The 19,347-nt window shown below is 38.3% G+C and overlaps 1 protein-coding gene across 7 annotated transcripts in view; it reads left to right on the top strand.

The window, feature by feature from the left end:
• The window catches only part of GABRB3 (gamma-aminobutyric acid type A receptor beta3 subunit), a 117,484-nt gene extending 99,371 nt beyond the window's left edge, over positions 1-18,113 (top strand). For all 7 annotated transcript variants that reach the window (XM_027642526.1, XM_027642578.1, XM_027642563.1 and 4 more), the window contains 2 exons: positions 2,157-2,401; positions 14,144-18,113. In XM_027642526.1, the coding sequence (XP_027498327.1) occupies positions 2,157-2,401; positions 14,144-14,494 (596 nt within the window). In that variant the 3' untranslated portion in view covers positions 14,495-18,113. The remainder of the gene's footprint in view (positions 1-2,156; positions 2,402-14,143) is intronic.
• The last annotated feature ends 1,234 nt before the right edge of the window (positions 18,114-19,347 follow it).

Below are 19,347 nucleotides of genomic sequence, written 5' to 3'. Positions count from 1 at the left end.
TTTTTGTGTAGCACAAGTTCATCAAGTACTGTAAGACAACTATTAGAACAAAAGTCAGGGAGTACAAGGCAAGCTCAGGAGACCAAATGTTCTATTTTTGATTGATAGTCCTTTTGAGAGGATGAAAATCCATCTAATGGTTTCTTCTGAAAAACAATTAGTGCATTGATGATTATGTCTGTGATGTTTGTGTAATAAAGTTCAGTACCATGGGTCTTATCCTAGGTTGTTTGTATAGCCCCCCTTATAAGTCTGAAGCTGATATGAAGTGTATTAAAGGCAATACAGCACCTTTGGATGTATGTGGCTGGCTCTGAAAAGCGCATTACAGAGAAGGTATACCTGCTGGCCTAGGTATTTGTTAGAGGAAGCACTCCCTGTGCAATTCTTGGGACACAGAGACAAGCTTTTACTCAACCCCTACAGGAAGCCTGTATTCTCTGCAAGAAACTGATTCTAGTTCGTGCACTTCCATGTTTTGCTCCTATCTCTGGTCCCTTGCTACTCTGAACCAAATAGTTGCCTCTAGAGTGGAGCCGAGGTATGAAACAAAGGTCAACTCATTCCAGAGACTGCGTGGTATGGACACTGCAGGTAGATGCTGATACAGGGCTAATGTCAAGAGAAATGTTCAAACCTATCAATTCTGCACTCTCAACTTTTTGCTAGTTAGCTTTAGAAGTTCCTAAATGGAGTCCTTTGAGTGAGGAGAAGAATAATCTCTAGATTTCTCACTTATGGGAAGGGCTGTAATCACAGGATTATCTTATTTTTTTATCATAAGGGATGCTGCGCTTTAAAATAAATTATTTATCTTCAGAAGGACATTTGCCTGCAGGGTTTCGAGATCTCCCAGGGAATATATTTTCCTTTGGTTAGTGATAGCCACCTTTGTATTCATTGTGCTTAATCTTCTGGATCAGCAAACATCTGACATCAGCGCACACTTGTTTCACAGCTTAGAGGAAAAGCACTGAAAACCACATGATGTTGACCTACTAAATATACAAAATATATGTTACAGAATCTCATAGGATACTACTACAGTTCCCTGGAGTGACACCGTTTACACTGACAGCTTGATTTTGAGTTGTATTGTCTTTATTGCTGTCTCTTCGGGTAAAAGAAGCTGTGCTTTATTATATGATAGCAATTTTCTTTCATCCTTTATTTTTGTTCTGCCTGCATTTTAGTGATTACTTACAAACTGATGCTATAATTATGGAATCAGTGAAAATAGTAATGGAGGGAACCTAATAGAATGGCTTGCCTTGAAATCTAGGCTTATTCCACAAATCAGTGTTTTCAGCAACCTGTGATTTGTGATTCCCATAAAATTTCCAGGAGAGATACAGATCCTGCAGTTTATTGTGAATTCAGGCAGACTGACAATAAATTCACTTTTCTTTCCAGATTTTCAAAACAGTGCTCTGTAATATATTTTCAGGTGCTATGTGCATCCTTAGATAAATAACTGAGTGTTTGAAAAATCTCATAGATTGTTCTGGATATTTTATTACTGTCCAGTTGGTCACTATAAAAATGCTGCTGTCATTCCTTTTTCTTTCTGCAAATGCACATACCTGTCTGCCTCTCACTGCTCACCTCACTTCTTTCTATGTAACTAGCCTACTGCTCCAATCTGCTCATCAAATTCCACTTATATATTGTCCTTCCAGAAATAGATGTCTAAAATAGAAGGGATAAACTGCTCTAGAAAGGTACCTATTTCTCTCTGTCTGCTAAAGGGGAGGCCTTACAGGGCCAAGGTCAACCAACTGTTTAACTCTTAGAAATTTAAATCTGTGTGGGAGAGGCCTTTCACCATCCATATGAATACTCTTCCTGTTTGGCTTCATGGAAGAGATTTCCAGTACAGCTAGACTGGCTTCCATGAAGCTACCTTAACTCACAGCAAGGATGCCAGACTCCCTTGTTAGCTGTTCCCCCGATCGCATGAAGGAAATAATTGTAACAGAATAATAATGCATCAAGCTTTAATTTTGCTTTCATTTGCAGTAATGTTACCTGTAAGATATCTTTCACAAATTTTTAAGCTTTTTCACACTGGCAAGGCATATTTGCCAAGAAGGAAAGTAAAATTGAAGCATGGTATGCTTGGAGTTTTAAGACATGCTCTTTTTTTCTTTGTGTAGGAATTACAACTGTGCTGACAATGACAACAATCAACACTCACCTGCGAGAGACTTTGCCTAAAATTCCATATGTTAAAGCCATTGACATGTATCTCATGGGCTGTTTTGTGTTTGTCTTCTTGGCCTTACTTGAATACGCCTTTGTCAACTATATTTTCTTTGGGAAAGGCCCTCAAAGGCAGAAGAAACTTGCAGAAAAAACAACAAAGGCAAACAATGATCGCTCAAGATTTGAAGGCAGCCGGGTAGGTTTCTTAATCTATATATATTGTCTCTGTTCTTTTATTATGAAGACTGTCAGCATGAAATAAACCAAACAGCTCCTTAAAAACATCACCAACCACATTTTCTTTTTGTGGACAAATGTTGGCATTTTTAGTTTCAAGAACCAATATAGAAAAATACATTTAGGTATATAGACATGGAAGTGAGTATGATCTGTATGACAAGTAACTGTAAGAAGACAGTGGGAGTGCATCTAGCCTGAAAATAAAGGCTCAGGTCTCCAAAGGCATATATTTGTCTAAATCAAGTATAATCTAACTGTGATTTGAAGTACCTACATGGGGCAATCCAAGATCTGAGCACACGTTTTCTCACTTGAATTAGAGCAGATGCATTTACCATGGGAGAGAACAGATAAAGGATTAGTTCTGCCATGATAATTAATTGGCCAGCATAGTTGAACGTTGTGTGCAGCATTGTAATCTGTTGCTGTTTAAGACCAACAGAAAAATATAAGTCCTAGAGAAACTTTCAGACTGATTTCTGAAGGTAAGGTCTGTGCTTACCCTCCAGCCTATTTCCTTGCCTGGGGTATTACTTCATCCAGTGAATACCTTTTTTTTTATCTCTGGAAGAAAAATTCAAGGTATTTAATAGTCTATGATGTTAACAAGCCATGTCAGTTTGAATAGAACATTTTTTTTAGACTAAAATACTCCCAGTGAGGCTTTTTTATTCAGTTCTGTTGAGTAAGACTGTTTTTTCCATCAGCTATAAATTAGAAGAGTTCACAGAGACTAAACAAACTACTACCTCTTTATCAAAACCAGTATCATAAAAGTAATTTCAAGCTATATTTTTTCACCCTAATGATTCTGTCTGCTATAGTAAATTTAATGCAGAACTACACCTAATTATCGGCACTCATATCTGTGAAAAAATTCTGAACCAATAAACGCATTTTTGTCCACTATATTATGAAACCAGATTCTCATCGCATTGGCAGCACTGTTTAGAACTAAGATATCAGAAAGAATAAACTCCCTTTCCTGGAAAAATAAGTAGTCATAATAATAAAAAAATACAGATGGGGAAATAAAAGCATATCAGATTTGAAAGCTATGGAAAAGATTTTAGCTGCAAGCAAGTAATGCAGATGTATGCACTAAGGTTCACATCTCCTGGTGGAAACCATCTGGTGAATCTCATCCGTTTAAATGATTTACATAATTCAGTACAAGACTTGTTAATGGGCCCAATATCACCCCACGTCTGATGGGTCTTCTATCTTGAGATCAATTCATCTATATTGTCAAAGTAATCACAATCTTAACTAATGAAAATGTAGCTTTTCATACCCGGTTCATAGCACTTTTATATGCTGGATCTGCTCGTAGCATATATCAACCCTTTTTTTTGCCTTGCTTTTGACTTACAACCTTTTCTTTTGTTTCTGGACCATGCTAAGCAACATCATGAACTGTTTTGATTTTTCTGCTGGTTTAATATCAACCGTGCGTGAATGAAAAATTTCTTCACAGAAACAGTTGTCAAACATTGAAACAGGCTGCCTAGGGAAGTATTGAATCACCATCCCTGGAGATACTTAAAAGACATACGGATGTGGCACTTAGAGACATGGCTGTAGTGTGGTAGGAGTCAGTGGGGGTCATTCTCTTCTCCAACATGACAAGTGACAGGATGAGAGCTAATGGCCTCAAGTTGCACCAGGGAGGATTAGACTGTATACTAGGAAACATTTATTCACAGAAAAGGGAGTCAGGCATTGGAACAGGTTGCCCCAGGAAGTGATGGAATCACCATCCCTGGAAGTGTTCAGAGGGTGTATGGAGGTGGCACTTGGGGACATGTTTTAGTGGTTAACATGGCAGTGCTGGGTTAACAGTCAGACTCGATGACCTTAGGGGTCTTTATCTACCTAAGCAATTCTATGATTCTATGAAATAAGGATACAAATTCAGTACACCAGAGTTGAAAGAGTATGTTACTTTGTCTCTTGGAGTCCCAGCTGTGAAAGGAACTCTGTATGCTTTGTAGAACTATATGTACTCATACTGACTGTGAATATTTACTGTTCAAATGACACAGGATGAACAATGAGGTATGGTCGCATTCTGTGTAGAAAACGTTCTGTCCCTAGGCCTCAGCTGGTAAAGTGAACGCAGCTTTGTTGCAGTTACTAGATTCAGTGCCTTTAGAGAAGCAGTGCCAGCATGCAACAGGAACAGAAACAAACATTAGATAGAGCTAATCAGAAATCTTTGAAACAAAGCATAGACAGAACATGAGGATTCAGTGGATGTAGGATGTCAGATTTGAATTTCGCATTTCAGAAACACTGGCAAATGCAAAGCAGAGGCATTTAGTCGGAACAGGTAAGAGGTCCCACTGATTTCAGTATGAACATCTCTGAGAAAATGCATCTAGCAGATCTACTTCAGACAAAGTTTACCAGGGCTTTAAGACACTAGAGTCCTGAAGCAGGAAAATAAAAATGGTTTCCATGCTTCTGGATCATGCCCACCACACACCATGATGTACAGATATCCATGGATGTAGCAGGACAGATGGTTATGCTAGAGTTTTGAACATACTTCTATGGAAGACAGTATCTGAAAGCTCTACAACCTTGGTTCAGACCTCTTCAGGGTCAGTAAAGAGGGATTAACTTCCAATCTCTCCTTTGGTGGCTCTTGCAAATCACTGAATTTGTTGGAAATAACAGTTGCTTACTTCTTGCTTTAGAGTTGGGTGCTGATGTTCTGGGAGAGGTTCACACACTGGAGAGCATACTGCGCAGTAAGAGTGGCTCAGAAACATGGAAGATTACTTTGTGCAAGTTCTGTAAAATTATCGAGTTTGTGATTTTGGTGAGGTTTCAGGCTTCCATGGAGTGTAATTCTATTCAGAAAGGGAAGGGTTCTAATCCTGGGAAATACTCAAAATCTCATGTGATTTGGACTGAGTGACATTTTTAAAGAAAGAGAGAATGCCTAAAAGCAGGCAGCCCTCTTTGCAGCTGTCACCACTATTTCATGGCTGTCAGAGTGTATGCTGTGCTGGAAAGAAGATTGTAAAGGGTTCAAATATAAAACTGGAAGAAGGCATTATTATTAGTTTATTTCTGACTGCTATTTTGGACTGATTTGTGTTGTTGTTTTGTTTTAGCAATTGAATTTGCTTGTATTTGAACCATGTGCTTGAGCTCCCTGTCACTGATTTAGAGTGCTAGCTCAGGGCACTGGAAAAACAAAGCAAAACATAAACCAAATCAAACCAAGTGAAAACAAAGACAAACGAACATTAGTCCATTTATTGTCCACATCAGATGTTGTAACTTGTGGGAGTAGTGACAGGACAACTCTGTGTTGTGTCAGGTTTAGCCTGAGTCAGGAGGGGCTACGGTGCTGTGGAAATCACTTGTTTGTGTTGGGAGGCAGCACTAGCAGAGCAGAGGCAGCTCAACATATTTTCTGGTGCTCAGGCCCTGAGTTCAAGCTTTGCTTTTATGGTTCCCAAGACTGGGAGCGCTGCTGAAGCAGTGTCTCTTGCATTGCATCGGGCTGAGATGGAGTTCATTTCCCCATAGAAGCCCTCACAGTGCTTTGCATTCATTATAAACACTCCTCTTATAGTAGCAAAAGGGTTTTTCATGCTTTCCTAGTCTTATTTCATTGTAGAGAAAGGGCATTTTAGTAACAAAAATGTTCTAGACCACAAAACCCACAGATGTGGGTATGTTTGTGTTTTATTTGATAATTGCTTTGCAAAGCAGTCACTCTTCATGCTCAGTAATTCTTCTTTCTAATGCATGCATTTTCATGGTCCTGCATCAGAAGTTAACAGGTTTGAAAAGCCAAAACTGGCACAGCCACCCCCCATGTTGCTGCTGCTACTGCTATGGACGTGCCACACCGCTGCCAGACTTTTAGGTAGTTCTCTCTGAATTCCTGATACATACCACTAGGGCTTGCTGTGTTGAGGAGGGCTCCACCAGCTGCTCCTACTGAGCGGCCTGTTGGCTTCACTGCTCCCATTATGGTTTACTGTCCAGCTCTGTCTGCATGTTGAAGCCAACAAGCCAAATAGCTCCAGGTGTAAGAAAGAGCTCCTGCAGCATGGAAATGGCACAGACAGTGTCCTCATGTTGCAGAGTTGACAAAGAAAAGCAGTGGGGAGAGGAAAACTCTACCTTGTATTCTTGGGTGTAGCACTGCTGAAGGTGGCATGATGACTGAAGTACGTCTGTCTAAACTGAATATCTGGAAAAGGTTTCAGAAGATTCAGAGCTGCTGATGAGATGAAATATGAGTGAGCCTTTATGAATGACTCATCTGTGGATCAGCAGCTGACTACAAAGAAAACTTCACACTTAGTCGTCTCTTCTTTTGACTGCTTTTGCATCACATTTTATTTCAGATAATGTACTGTAAATAGTATTCCTCACTGAACTGTTCCAGCTTATCCCAGTAAACCATAGTTACTGGAGACAAACATAGAATGCTGCTTTTTTTGTGCATATAACCAGCTTTCATACATGTACCAGCTTGGGATTGAAAACTCTTTTTTGAAAACCTTGATAGTCTGCTTCATATATGAGGGTAAGCTCTAGGATAAAGGAAGAACTAAATTTTGATTTTTCATAAAATATTTCTTCTGACTATGGTATTGATGCCGAAATTAAAATTGTGGAGAAAGCGTGACCTCTAAAAATGTTTTCCCTTGAAAATTGATCACCATTGTTGCAAATCAGTTCTGTTTCTCTTGCTTGTGTTGGCAGATCCAGGCTTCATTTTTAGCTCTCAAAACTTTCAGTTTTGATACATAAATTGTTTCTTTTAAGTAAGGCTCAGATACAGCCTAATTTACAACTAAATCAGCGTGAGAGAGCTCTAAGGCAATCCTATTCTCACTTGTTTTTCACTCTTGTGATAGAGGCTGCTGGTATAAGCAGATGGTGAGCATGTGTTTTGGACATTGCTCCTTCTGGGCCAATCCACAGAGGTTGTGATATGTTCCAGTCCCCTGCTAAAAAGAATGCTTCTTAGTTTAAGCTGTGGCAATTTAAGTTTTCAGTTTGGTGGGACCAAAATTTCAGCCCCAGAATATCAATCAGGAGGGTAACTATCACACAAGCTCATTCAAGTTTCAACCTCCCCTTGGCTGTTAGACATGTGGGAAGAGCTTCCATTAAACAAAAACAACGTATAACCCTTTGTAAAAAGGATCTTCTCATCAGGCAGTGTCTGCATGTTTTTTTAGCTCTGGAGATTCCTGGCTCAAACCTCCACTGTCAGCCAAGGCAGCAGATTCCAGCCAGGCATTGCTGAGAATCGAGGCTCGGGCCACTTACATCTACTTAGCACTTTTAAAGAATTGTTAATTGTAGCAACCCTTCTCATAGGTGGGGATTTTTTCTGAAAATTAATATCTTGGCTGCTGTGGCAGAATTATCACTCAGTTTAAATTGGGAAGTACGAGAATAGCAAAGCTGGCAGTATTCTCCTATGCATCTTCATCTTTCCTGGATACTTTTTTTGTTACTGTTTTGAGCAGTGGGATATTTTTGAAATATGAGTGTGATGAGTAGATGCCAAATTTTGAAATATATCTGTCAAGGGTGATGAGCACAGTTCTTGTGGGAAGAAGCTGTGGAACAATCCTGTAGCTTATGATGGGGACATTCAGTGTGCACTGGGAGAATCATACATGTATTAATTTTGTTTTGCAGCCACTGAGCACAAGTGTGAATCATTCAAATCCAGAGACAGTAAGAAGGATTTTATGTGCAATTCACAGTACAGCCCAGAGACTGTAAGAGTCCAGACAATGTGAAATACAGTGCAGGGAAGGGCCATGCATTTATTTCCTTTTCTTCCTCTGTTCTAATACATCAAGGTTAATTGTCAAACTTCATTATTAGTTAGCACACAGTGATAATAATATGGAAGTTCCTCGTTAGTTTTCTTCTTTATACTTTCTTTGTTTTTCAAGATCTTTCTATACCCAGTTCTGCTGGGTGTCCTGGGCTCATCTACTAGGTTGATAGAACATAATTATCTTTTTCATTTTTTGGTGGTAATTAATTAATATCAATATATTTAAATGGTAGTGAGAGAAGTATCAGTTTTTAGACCCAAGGAGAGCAGTATAATTTTTGCTTTACTTGCAGTTTTAAGTTATTTTTAAAATAACCAGGACATAAAATGGTCAATGAATTTAGCTTTAAGCACAGATAACACTTGCAGCCTGATTGCATACTCTTCTACATATTGAAAAGCCATTTATGCATAAGTAAAGATGATGAAAACTGCTATCACATAGTTTACCCCTTGCAAAACCCCTGACACTCACACCAGAGCAAATCAGGTGAGAATCAGGTAGCTGGAGCCTAGATTACAATTTATACCAAAAATAATTTCCATTTTATCATAATCTCAAGTGGAGATCTATTTTGTGGGATGATGATCAAGGAAAACCAGTTGATATAATCTTTTGGATTTCAGTCAAGCTTTTGATACCAGCTCTCACAGTATCCTTCTGGACAAAATGTCGATCATTCAGCTGGATAAACACATCATGCAATGAGTAAGCAATTGGCTCACAGATTGGGCACAAAGGGGTGAATGGGGTTGCTTTCAGGCTGGGGACCAGTCACTAGTGGGGTTCCGCAGGGCTCCATCTGCAGACTAGTGCTCTTGGACACGGGACTGGAAGGGATACTATGTTTGCAGATGATACAAAATTGGGAGGATACAAAATTGACTCCCTCCAAGGCAGAGAAAGCTACAAAGGACCTTGATCGGAAGCAGCTTAGGTCACTTGGTCTTTTCTGCCTGGAGGAGTCTGAGGGGAGACCTCATCATGGTCTACAACTTCCTCATGAGGGGAAACAGAGGGGCAGGCACTGAACTATTCTCTCTCTTGACCAGTGACAGGATCCAAGGTAATGACCTGAAGCTGTGGCAAGGGAGGTTTAAGTTAGGAAAAGGTTTTTCACCCAAAGGGTGGTTGGGCACTGGAACAGGCTCCCCAGGGAAGTGGTCACAGCACCAAGCCTGTCTGAGTTCAAGAAGTGTTTGGACAATGCTCTCAGGCACACTTGGGGCTGTGATGTGCAGTGCCAGGAGTGTGATTTTGATGATACTTGTGGGTGCCTTCTAACTCAGAAGATTCTGTGATTCTGTATGTACTTGAATACTAATTTTGATGTAAAATAATTCAAGACTAACTACAGAGACAGCTTTTCATGATGTTATTTGCACTTATATTCCACATGATGGGAAGTATTTACATGATATTTAAAAATTTGAGATTGATGAACTACTAAACATACCTATGGGGTTTGAGCACAACGTTTCCTCTTTTTCTTTTTGTGTAGCAGAGTGAAAGACTTACAAGGAAAAAGAGATTTTGTTGTAACATACTCCTTAAAATGTATGGAATATTAAACAGAGAACTAAATGAACATGAAACAATGCAGACACTACCTAATAATAAATCAAGCCTTACTGTAGTTTCCTGACCCTAGTAAAGTGTGTTCAACTTGGTATTAAATTGATATTAAAGCTGAAGTTTTCCAAGGATCTTGACTGGTGAAAGGTATTCAGTAACAGCTGTTGTATTTTATTTCTTAAAAACAGAATCCCTAACATCTAAATGAACCTGGATCTTGAGTAGAATTAAGAATTCAGGACTTTCCAGATGTTTAAGGGCATTAAAGTTTTGGACCTATAACATGCAATCTAATTGGTGATGTGATGTTCCTCCAAGGGCAAGGACCTGGTTCGTTGTGAATGTTATCTAAATTCTTCCCTTTCTGGCTTCAGTTAGGTGGGTTATGGTCTTTTTTGTGTAATGACATTAGAGTGCTGGACTCTTCGAATTTTTTATTTGTACTGTAATATGTAAAGTTCAGAAATGATGAACATTCAAAAGTGAATCTGCTTGTCAGCCTCCAAATGGAATTACATGAGATTCAGTCACTTCACCCTGGTACAGGAGCTGTAGTTGTTCAGGGGTGAGAGGGATGGCATTTGATTAAAATTGAATCTGAAATAAGAGCACTAGTTTAGCATATTTATATCCATGCTGATTCAGCAGGGAATTAATTGATGATTTGGTACTCAGCTGTTTTCATCTGTTTTGATGAGCTCGCTGGGAAACACTCCATGGAAACAACCAGCCCTTGCTTGTGTTGGGGAGGAGATGTGAGAATCAACAAAAGACCACAGTGGGGAAATGGGAAGGAGTGGCTTCAGGTGGAGCCACAGTGGGCAGAAAGGAGGCTACAAGAAGAACGGAAGCACAAGGTTGGCTTCTTTTGGTTAAAGAAGGATGGTAAGGAGTGAGGGGAAATTGGCCAAATCCACAATGTCATTTCTCAAGTTTATAAGAGTGTTTGAGAGTAAAGCCTGTGTTAACATTTTGGGGAGAATTTCCAGTACACAGTGATATTTTTGAGGCAGGTGATAAAATTATACTCTAAGGAGTAAAACTAAGTTTTTTCAAAGACATTGGCCTGGTTTTTCATGTGTAGCCATGACTGACTGTAATCCATTCAACTACATTTCTTAATGTATATACCTGGGGTAACATTTTCCCTGGAGCCACTGAGCAACATTCATGTTCACTCATAGAGGATTTTGCCTTCCCTGTATATTCAGGCAAACGTGAGTCGACTTGCACAGGATACCCTGCCATTATTGGTTTGCTTCTTTATTCGTTGAGAGAGCTTGTGTACTTTTGTCAAAGTAATTTAAATCGTTGCTTAAATCATTCAGAAGTCATGTTTATGTGCAAATACTTTTTAACATGCTGCATGCATTAAGTGTTCATACTTCAAGACATCACCTTAAGATTGTCACAAAGTATTAGCATATAGTGCTTTAATGTTGTTGAGGCCTTAGATGGTTTATCCAAAACCTCTGAAGGAGTCAATTTGAGGGAATAAATCTCAAAAGTATCCGTGGACGAGAGCCTGATTTACTTTCTGCAGACCCCTTCTTCTCTCCATCTGCTCCTTCCTTGTATTTGACACGCAAGCCCATTGCTCCATTAACAAAGAGATGCATTTCAAAAGTATGTTTCCAAATATGTTTCATTTGAAATTTTGAGAAAATGTATGCTATCATGGAGCTTCATAGGATGTAATGATATCTTCAGACAAAGCATTTACACAAACATTGCCACTTTCTTGACCACCTTTCGGTTTGATTTCTAGATGCAGTGACAAGCAGTGAAAAGTGGCAGCATCACTGGCATATCAAAGGCAGAAGCTATGTTAGGGTGGCATGTAAAGTTGGCAGATAAGGTGAAGAAGGCTATGCAATGCAAGGAAGTAAGTGGAATAAAATTAATACCTTGGGCAGGAGAAGCCTGAATACGTAAGTGTACCCTCCATAATACAAGCTTTCAGCTGACAGCTCACAACAATCCAGGCTTGATGTAGGACAAAGTACCCATGGACGGGCTGATGCCTGTGTGTAAGTAGCAGTAGACAGAATCAGAAGAGATCAGGAATTCCTAAGGGAAAGAGCAGCTGACATATGTGGTGGTGGAAGGAAAGGCACTAGAGACCTGCAAGGAAAAAGCAGGGCTCTCAGGGTGAAGCCCAGCAAAACGGTCTCTGCTATGGCATTTTTAGTAAGCTGAAGGACATTTCTCAAAACCTAGGAGGAGGTGGGAAGGGAGATGACATGTGACACCATGGGGGTCCAGATGAGAGATTTAGTTTTAAGCTTCATGAGGAAAATACAGGTTGTGGAGATATTTTACGCATCATGTAAAAAAAATCCTGATCATAATTTGTCCTCTTTGTGGAAAAAAAATAACAGAGGAAACTGAACAGTTTTTTTTCAGAGACCACCATAAGTAGTGATGATATCCATGGCTATATTTTACACTTCTGATTATTCCCTGGTTACAGATCCTGCTCAACAGCATGAACTCCTTTCTACATACCTCAGTCTCTTACTTTTGTACCCAAAGAGTTTCTACCATGGAGAAAATAAATTCTTCTCAATCAAAGTATTTTAGTTCACGTAACTTATTTTTGTTTATAGGCACTCATCCGCATAATATGCCATGACCTACAGCAGCAGGATTTTTTAGACACCTTAGGATTTTTTTTTCTACTTGCTTGTATATCATTCATAGCATTTTATATTCTTTTTCCATTTGCCAGCAGCTTGGCAAAGCATTACTGATATACTATCATAAATGTCTTCCCTGAGAAGAGATAAGCCAAAGCATCAATAACTGATGAAAGAAATATCCATTTCACAGAATTTTAACAAGACCAAAAAAAGTTAAATGCATATGGATAGACACGTAACTATGCATACTTTTAATGCATCACGCAAAGCTTGCAAAGGACATGGTATCAGATGACTGTGCAAACTTCAAAAGGCCCTGACAGTAGTCTGTTGTTACAACCACTTTTGAACAGATGCTTCCAGGATGAAATGTTCAACTGCTACACAGTTAACACAGCTAGATAATGTGGCAGGTTAGAAAAATGTATTAATTGCAGGATGACTTGTGGATGAATAAATTGCATATGTAAAACTGGAAATTATCCTGTATTCCATGATTCACTATCTATTTCTGATGTGAAGAACTAAATTCTCTTGAACAGAACCACACGTGCGTTAATGGTCTGAAAGTACCCAGCATGGAACCTTTCTTTTACCTTCAGCCATCATTTTCCTTGCCCCAAAACTTGCAGAAAAGTTGGAGCTGATTCCTGCATCAGCTGCTTTGTCTGCACATCCTCCAGCATGCAGGGCGTGGGGCACAGGGAATGTGCTGCCCCACCACTGAAGCTACTGAATACTAAGACAGCATTGCTTGGAACTTCTCATCAGTGCCACTCACAGGAACTGGAAGTTTTTATGAATCAAAGGAGCCGTACCCAACTCTGTGCTGCTCCTCTTTGGCTACTCAGGAGGACTGGAGAGTCTGGACCAGAGTTTTGTAAAGACTAAATGATCAGAACCTTCTTCTTAATTCTGAAAATTCACCTGTACTTACTGTACTTACTGCCTCTGGGATATAGAGGTGGAAGGGAAGAATGCCACCTATTTCCTCAGTTGAGCAGCTTTCTTCTATGTCTAAGTTCATTGCTTTTTAAGATCACTCACCCAGGTAGAAAAGCCCCACATTGCCGCAACTGGAAAATTGTGCAGATGACTTTGGAAGGAAAAACTTAGGAGATAAGTTGTAAATAAGCTCTGTGATTGTAAAACGCAAAACGTTCAGCGCATCAGAACTGTTTTTTTTATTTTAGCAAACTTCACAGGCACTTATTTTTGCCTGGCTTTTGATCCTAGATAGAAAAATAAAAAGCTTGTCCAGTTTAATTTAATTTCCTCCTGTAGCAGAGAGAGGATCCATCCCTTACTCTCTCCCCATATCGCCAATACAGAGGTTTCACTGAACTACACCATCCTTTAAAACGTGGCTGTTTTAGAGTGAGAAGAAAATGGTTGGACTTGCCAACTATGTTTTTGTACTGTATGTGTGGTAGTATGATGATAACCCTGTTTGTAAAAGTATTTAAGTACTTGCCTAATTTTAAGAAGCTGGGTCGTGCCACTTTTTTTGAGATTATCACATGCTTAAAATTCACACATTATTTTTTAAAACATGTATAGGTTTGGAGGTTTACATACGCATGCATTCTGCTGATTGATGTCAAGTCTTTTGAAAGAATTTATCTATCCATTTTTCCCCTCTAGGTGGACACCCATGGAAACATTCTGCTAACATCGCTTGAAATTCACAATGAGGTGGCAAGCAACGAGGTCACCACCAGCGTTACGGAAGCCCGAAATTCTACTATATCATTTGACAACTCAGGAATCCAGTACAGAAAACAAAGCTCACATCGTGAAAGCTTTGGAAGGCGTTCTTCAGAAAGAACAGGCTCTCATAGCAGGAGGGGCCATTTACGAAGAAGGTCTTCGCAACTGAAAATAAAAATCCCCGATCTAACAGATGTAAATGCCATTGACAGATGGTCAAGAATGGTGTTTCCATTCACGTTTTCTCTTTTCAACTTAATTTACTGGCTATACTATGTTAACTGAATGACTGAGTTTTTTTAAAGGACTTCAGTTATAACAAGTGAAATACTACTTGCCTGCAGAGTTTATATATATATTTATATATATTTATATATAAAAAAATATATATATGAACTTTTACTATGTAGACCATACTCATGTATGTGTGAATACATGTAGCAAAGAATTGTGTGTACTTTAAAGCACATACTGCAAAACAAAATTATATGTATGCACACACACATGAACACATTCATTCTGAGGTTATGGACACTTCAACATAGAATGCACTTCAGAGGAACTTTTTAAATCAAAAGGCAGGTGTTGTCAAAGCAACAAGCCTTGAGAAAGTGTTGTATATTATCACCACAAAACTTTGATTGTCATAGAAATTTTCAAACAGCTGTAATCATGTATAAAGTCAGTATTTAGTAACATCATTTGTAAATGCTACCATACTCACCAATCATAAAGCAGTAGTTACACTGGTAAGTTTAAAATAAGTTATTTATATTTCAGATCCATCAACTATTTCATCAACCCAGATTTATTTTTCTTTGTTAAAATTTCTTGGGTTCATATATATCATAATGCATTTTTTCCCAGTTCTGAATGGGCATAATTTTTAATGATCTCTGGCTTTCTCTTCTGCAGTAAGCAAGTTGATCATGGGAGTGTTGTAGGTCTTTGGAGGCATATACAGGTTTATAATGTTTCAAACAAGCATTTTAAGTGTCCATCAACAGTGAAATGAATCTTCTGTAAGTACTGTAAATGTACAGCACATTTTCCTTCCCTTGGACTCATTCCAGCTGCCATGTCATTTTGAAAGAGAACAGCACATTTTTAGTATAATTTAGCTGAGAATTCAACTACTGTCAATGTGTTCTACATCTGCTGTAGATTTAAAGATTGTTATTCCAGTGAAAGCATAGAAGATGTCTCAGGTTATTTATTTCAACATGAAATCATCTAGCTGTAGCCTTTTTTAAACATGCATTCATATTTAACATTCTTAAAACATTGTATGTTAATGTAAAATATATTTGCATAATATGCATATAAGTATATTTTGTCAATATTTTTCTTCCCTGTGCTTGCTATTGTGACCGCATGTTATGTCATATTTTTGTTTCTGTGATGTAATAACTTTTTATTCTCTAGAGTTGAGCAAATAGAGCACTTCCAATACTTTGATTCAGTAATGGAGCACTTTCATATTTTATCTATATACTGAAAGTATATACACCTACACTTACCAAGGTAGTGTGCTGCCATCACAGATCACAGGAGTATGTTTTTTTTTCAGCATTAACTGTGTTCTAACATATCATTCATGTAAATGTGACCCCTTTGGTTTTCATCCCAATTTGTTCCCTCACAGGGATTCCAACTTTTTTCGGTCTAGTAGATTGTAGTTGTCAAGATATGCCAATTTCAGATCTGTAAACTTAATCTGTTATTTATCAGAACTAAACCTTTCTAAAGAAAAGAAGATATATTTTTTGTAAACAGTGTTTCTATCATGTACATTCTCAAATAACAAGAAATACAGTAGCATAAATAGATTTAAAAGAACAGAATACAGGCTTAGCCCTGCCAATTCTCTTCATGTGAAATTCCTCTGGACATCGATGGAATCTTTTGACAGAGAGCTTTGGATAATAGTTAGAGACTTCTGTGGGAGAAAATATGTGTGGATACACATCTAGCAAAAACACCAAAAAGGGATGAAACTCAAAAGGCTGCTTTGGCTCTGTAATGACCCATGTTCTCAATAGTACTTAATTTATCTGTGAGTAGAGCAATGATACTTGTGTTGCTGCCATTACAATCCATTAGTGTTCCCAACCCTGTTTGCAGCTGAACTGTGAAACTTTGCTCTGGACTGAAATTCGGCATAGATAAACCTGGTTTGCAAAGCCTGTGTTTCAGTTCCACCTGGGAGCATGACTGGGCTCCACACAGTTGCCTTGCAGTGAAGCTGCCGTGCGATCCCCAGCTGGAAGTGGTCATCTTAACCCTAGCTGCCAGTGTAGGCAGGATCAGCGCCGCAGTCCTGCTGCATCCTTGGCAGTGGTGCAAAGTGACTGGAACTGCAGTTTTTAAGCACTGTATCTGCAGACAGCTATACAGTATGAAGAGCCTCAAAGGAACCTGTATAGCTGGAGCAGAAAAACTTGGTGTTTAAAAGCTCCTCAGTATTAAGTCCCAATGGTAAACCATAATGTATTGTAAGCTCTCTAATAGCTCTTCAAACTGTGAAGGGATTATAGAGATCATTGTCAACATTGTAATCAAAGTAACTAACAATTAACACTGTCCCAAAGTACATATTAGATAGAATTGTTGAAAAACCTTCCCCAGTTTTTATCTTAATGGCAAAATATATTTAAAAAAAAAATCTGATTTTAATAAAAATTATAAATAGTAGGCTTTGCTTTAGAAAAATTGCCCTACTGAAATGATCTCCAAGCAAGTCTTCCAGTAAGTGCCCTAAATAACTACCCCGAAAATGGGATTCAAGAAGAGAGTGGTCCTACTCTCATGATTTAATGACAGCTCTCTCTTTTATTCAAGCCCCAGCTCCTTAAGAAATCATGTGGTCAGGCAGGAATCTTCAATAAGAAGTGATTTTTTTGGTTGTGATAGAAATGTATATTCCAAATCCCACTGAAATTAGTTCTCCAGTGGCTTCAACCAGAATTTCCAAGCAGATGGAAAATTACTGTTTGGCCAGAGCAAAGAGACAACGTGGATTTTTCAGGACCCTGTATGGGCAAGAGAACTGAGTCTCTGAGGACTCTCTCTCTCTCTCTCTCTTACCCTTTACACAAGTGGAGGGCAGGATGTTACTGCAGCCCCTTTCAGGGACTGCACTCCCCACGTTGTCTTTTGTTGCAAAAAGTGGGCAGTCGCACGTTTAGTTTTTTTCACAAGATTTTGCATTCATTGGTCTAGTTGAGTTCCATGGGACACAAACAGCTTTAACCTTGAACAGATTCAAGCCTTGGTTTGACTTGAAAAAGCCAGGAAAATCACACTTAAGGTTAGCACTTCATCTTACACACATATTTTTGTGCCTTTTTTTGCCAATTCCCTTCCTTCAGTCCCAGCACAACTTCTTACACACACACACACACACAGACACACACATGCACACACACACACACAACCCCCCATGTGTTAAGAGCAGTGTTTGCCTTGACCTCCCATTTTCTGGCTTTTATCCCTGTGTGCTAGCTGCAGTATATTATTTTAACCATAAATGGCTTAAAGACTAAAAATGGTAATTTTAATCAAATCACACCAGAGTTATGTATTTCATAGCTAATTAACTCCTTTGTAACTCAACACTACTATAAATAACATTTACACATCATTTGTTTGCAAATGACTTTAAAAAAAAAAAAAGAAAAGTAGACCTATCATCTGTTATAGCCCAAAGGGTCAATAAACAGTAGAAATTTCATATCATTGTAAAGATAAGCTAAAACCCAGTCCTTTTTGCTTAAGGCACATCTATGTATTTTTGGTATTCTTCAACAGTGAAAGAAAAAGAATAGTAAAATGGAATGATGAAGAGATGCTTTATGAAAATATTGATGAATGAATATTAATTTATTAAAAAGGATTTAATGAATTTTTGCGCTTCTTTTTTCTGGGAATGGAGGGAATGTAATGACTGCTTAGCTAAATTTTAATATTTAATTACATGCTAAATATCATGTAATGGTTAGTCTTATACATTTTATAGGTAAAAAAAAGAAAGAATTTTCTTATTGCTACACATGTAGCAGAAGATATTTTAAGTATTAAATGATTATATTTCCTCATGTTTTACACAGTAGATCAAGGAAGAGGGAAAAACTGCATCCCCTGACTTAGCAAGATTCTTAATAGCAAACCAATTTGTCTTCAAGCTGGGACATTGCCAGTTAAGAGCAGAAAGTTTGTTCTGTGCTTTGTATGAAAAAGTCCTTGGTTTCCTTCTGCCCAGGAGGCAAAAGAGTTTTTGATATCAAAACAAGACAGTGGGGTTTTATTTGTTTCAGTAATCAGTAATAAATATTTAAAAACCAAACATGATACTTTCTCCTGCTATGCTAATTGTATCAGGACTGTTAATTGTGTTCATTACACTTCTTATTGCTAAATATTAGTAAGTTATTTTTTAGGAGTTAGGATACAGACAAGATTCCAAGAGGGTTTTTTAAAGACACCTTATCATCAGTTCTACAATTCCTTCCCCCAAAACAAAAAAAAACCTTGAAAATTTGGAAAGCAGGAACAAGCTGCCACATGCTTTCTTAAATCTCATAGTAGCTAATGATATGTGTCACAGCTTTTAGGAGTAGATAAAATATTCAGCACCATAGATGTAATGGGCTTTGAAGGCTCTTCTGATTTCAGCACATTTCTGCTCACTTTTAGCAGTGCTTCCCGGATCGTAAGTAACATCTATGGTCTATTTTTTCCAGTCCAACCTGCATTGTAGGTACAAAAAATTAACAATGTAGCAAACTTAGCTTTGTGATTGGAATATATGATAAGAGATGCATTTCTTTGTGTATTTTAGAGATGATGTATGGATAAAGTTTGATTGATTGCTTAAGTACCACTCATTACATCAAGGGAGTTCAGTTTTTAGTAGAAATGATTGGTTCTTTTCCTCAAATAGTTACAATCCTGTTAATATCAAGACTATTTCCACAGATGTTGGTTTTATGATCACAGCTGCTACAACAGCAAGTGCCCCCTGCTAATAGAGGTACAGCAGATAGTTGAAAACTAAACTAGAAGCAATGGGAATCCCAAGGCTTCTCTGAACTGGTTTTTAACAAAGAATCTCTCATAGGTGCCTTCCAGCTCCTCCT

This window comes from Corapipo altera, unplaced genomic scaffold, assembly GCF_003945725.1.
Source record: "Corapipo altera isolate COAL_440 unplaced genomic scaffold, ASM394572v1 0, whole genome shotgun sequence".
NCBI lineage: Eukaryota > Metazoa > Chordata > Aves > Passeriformes > Pipridae > Corapipo > Corapipo altera.
This window is presented reverse-complemented; position numbering and strand designations above follow the sequence as displayed.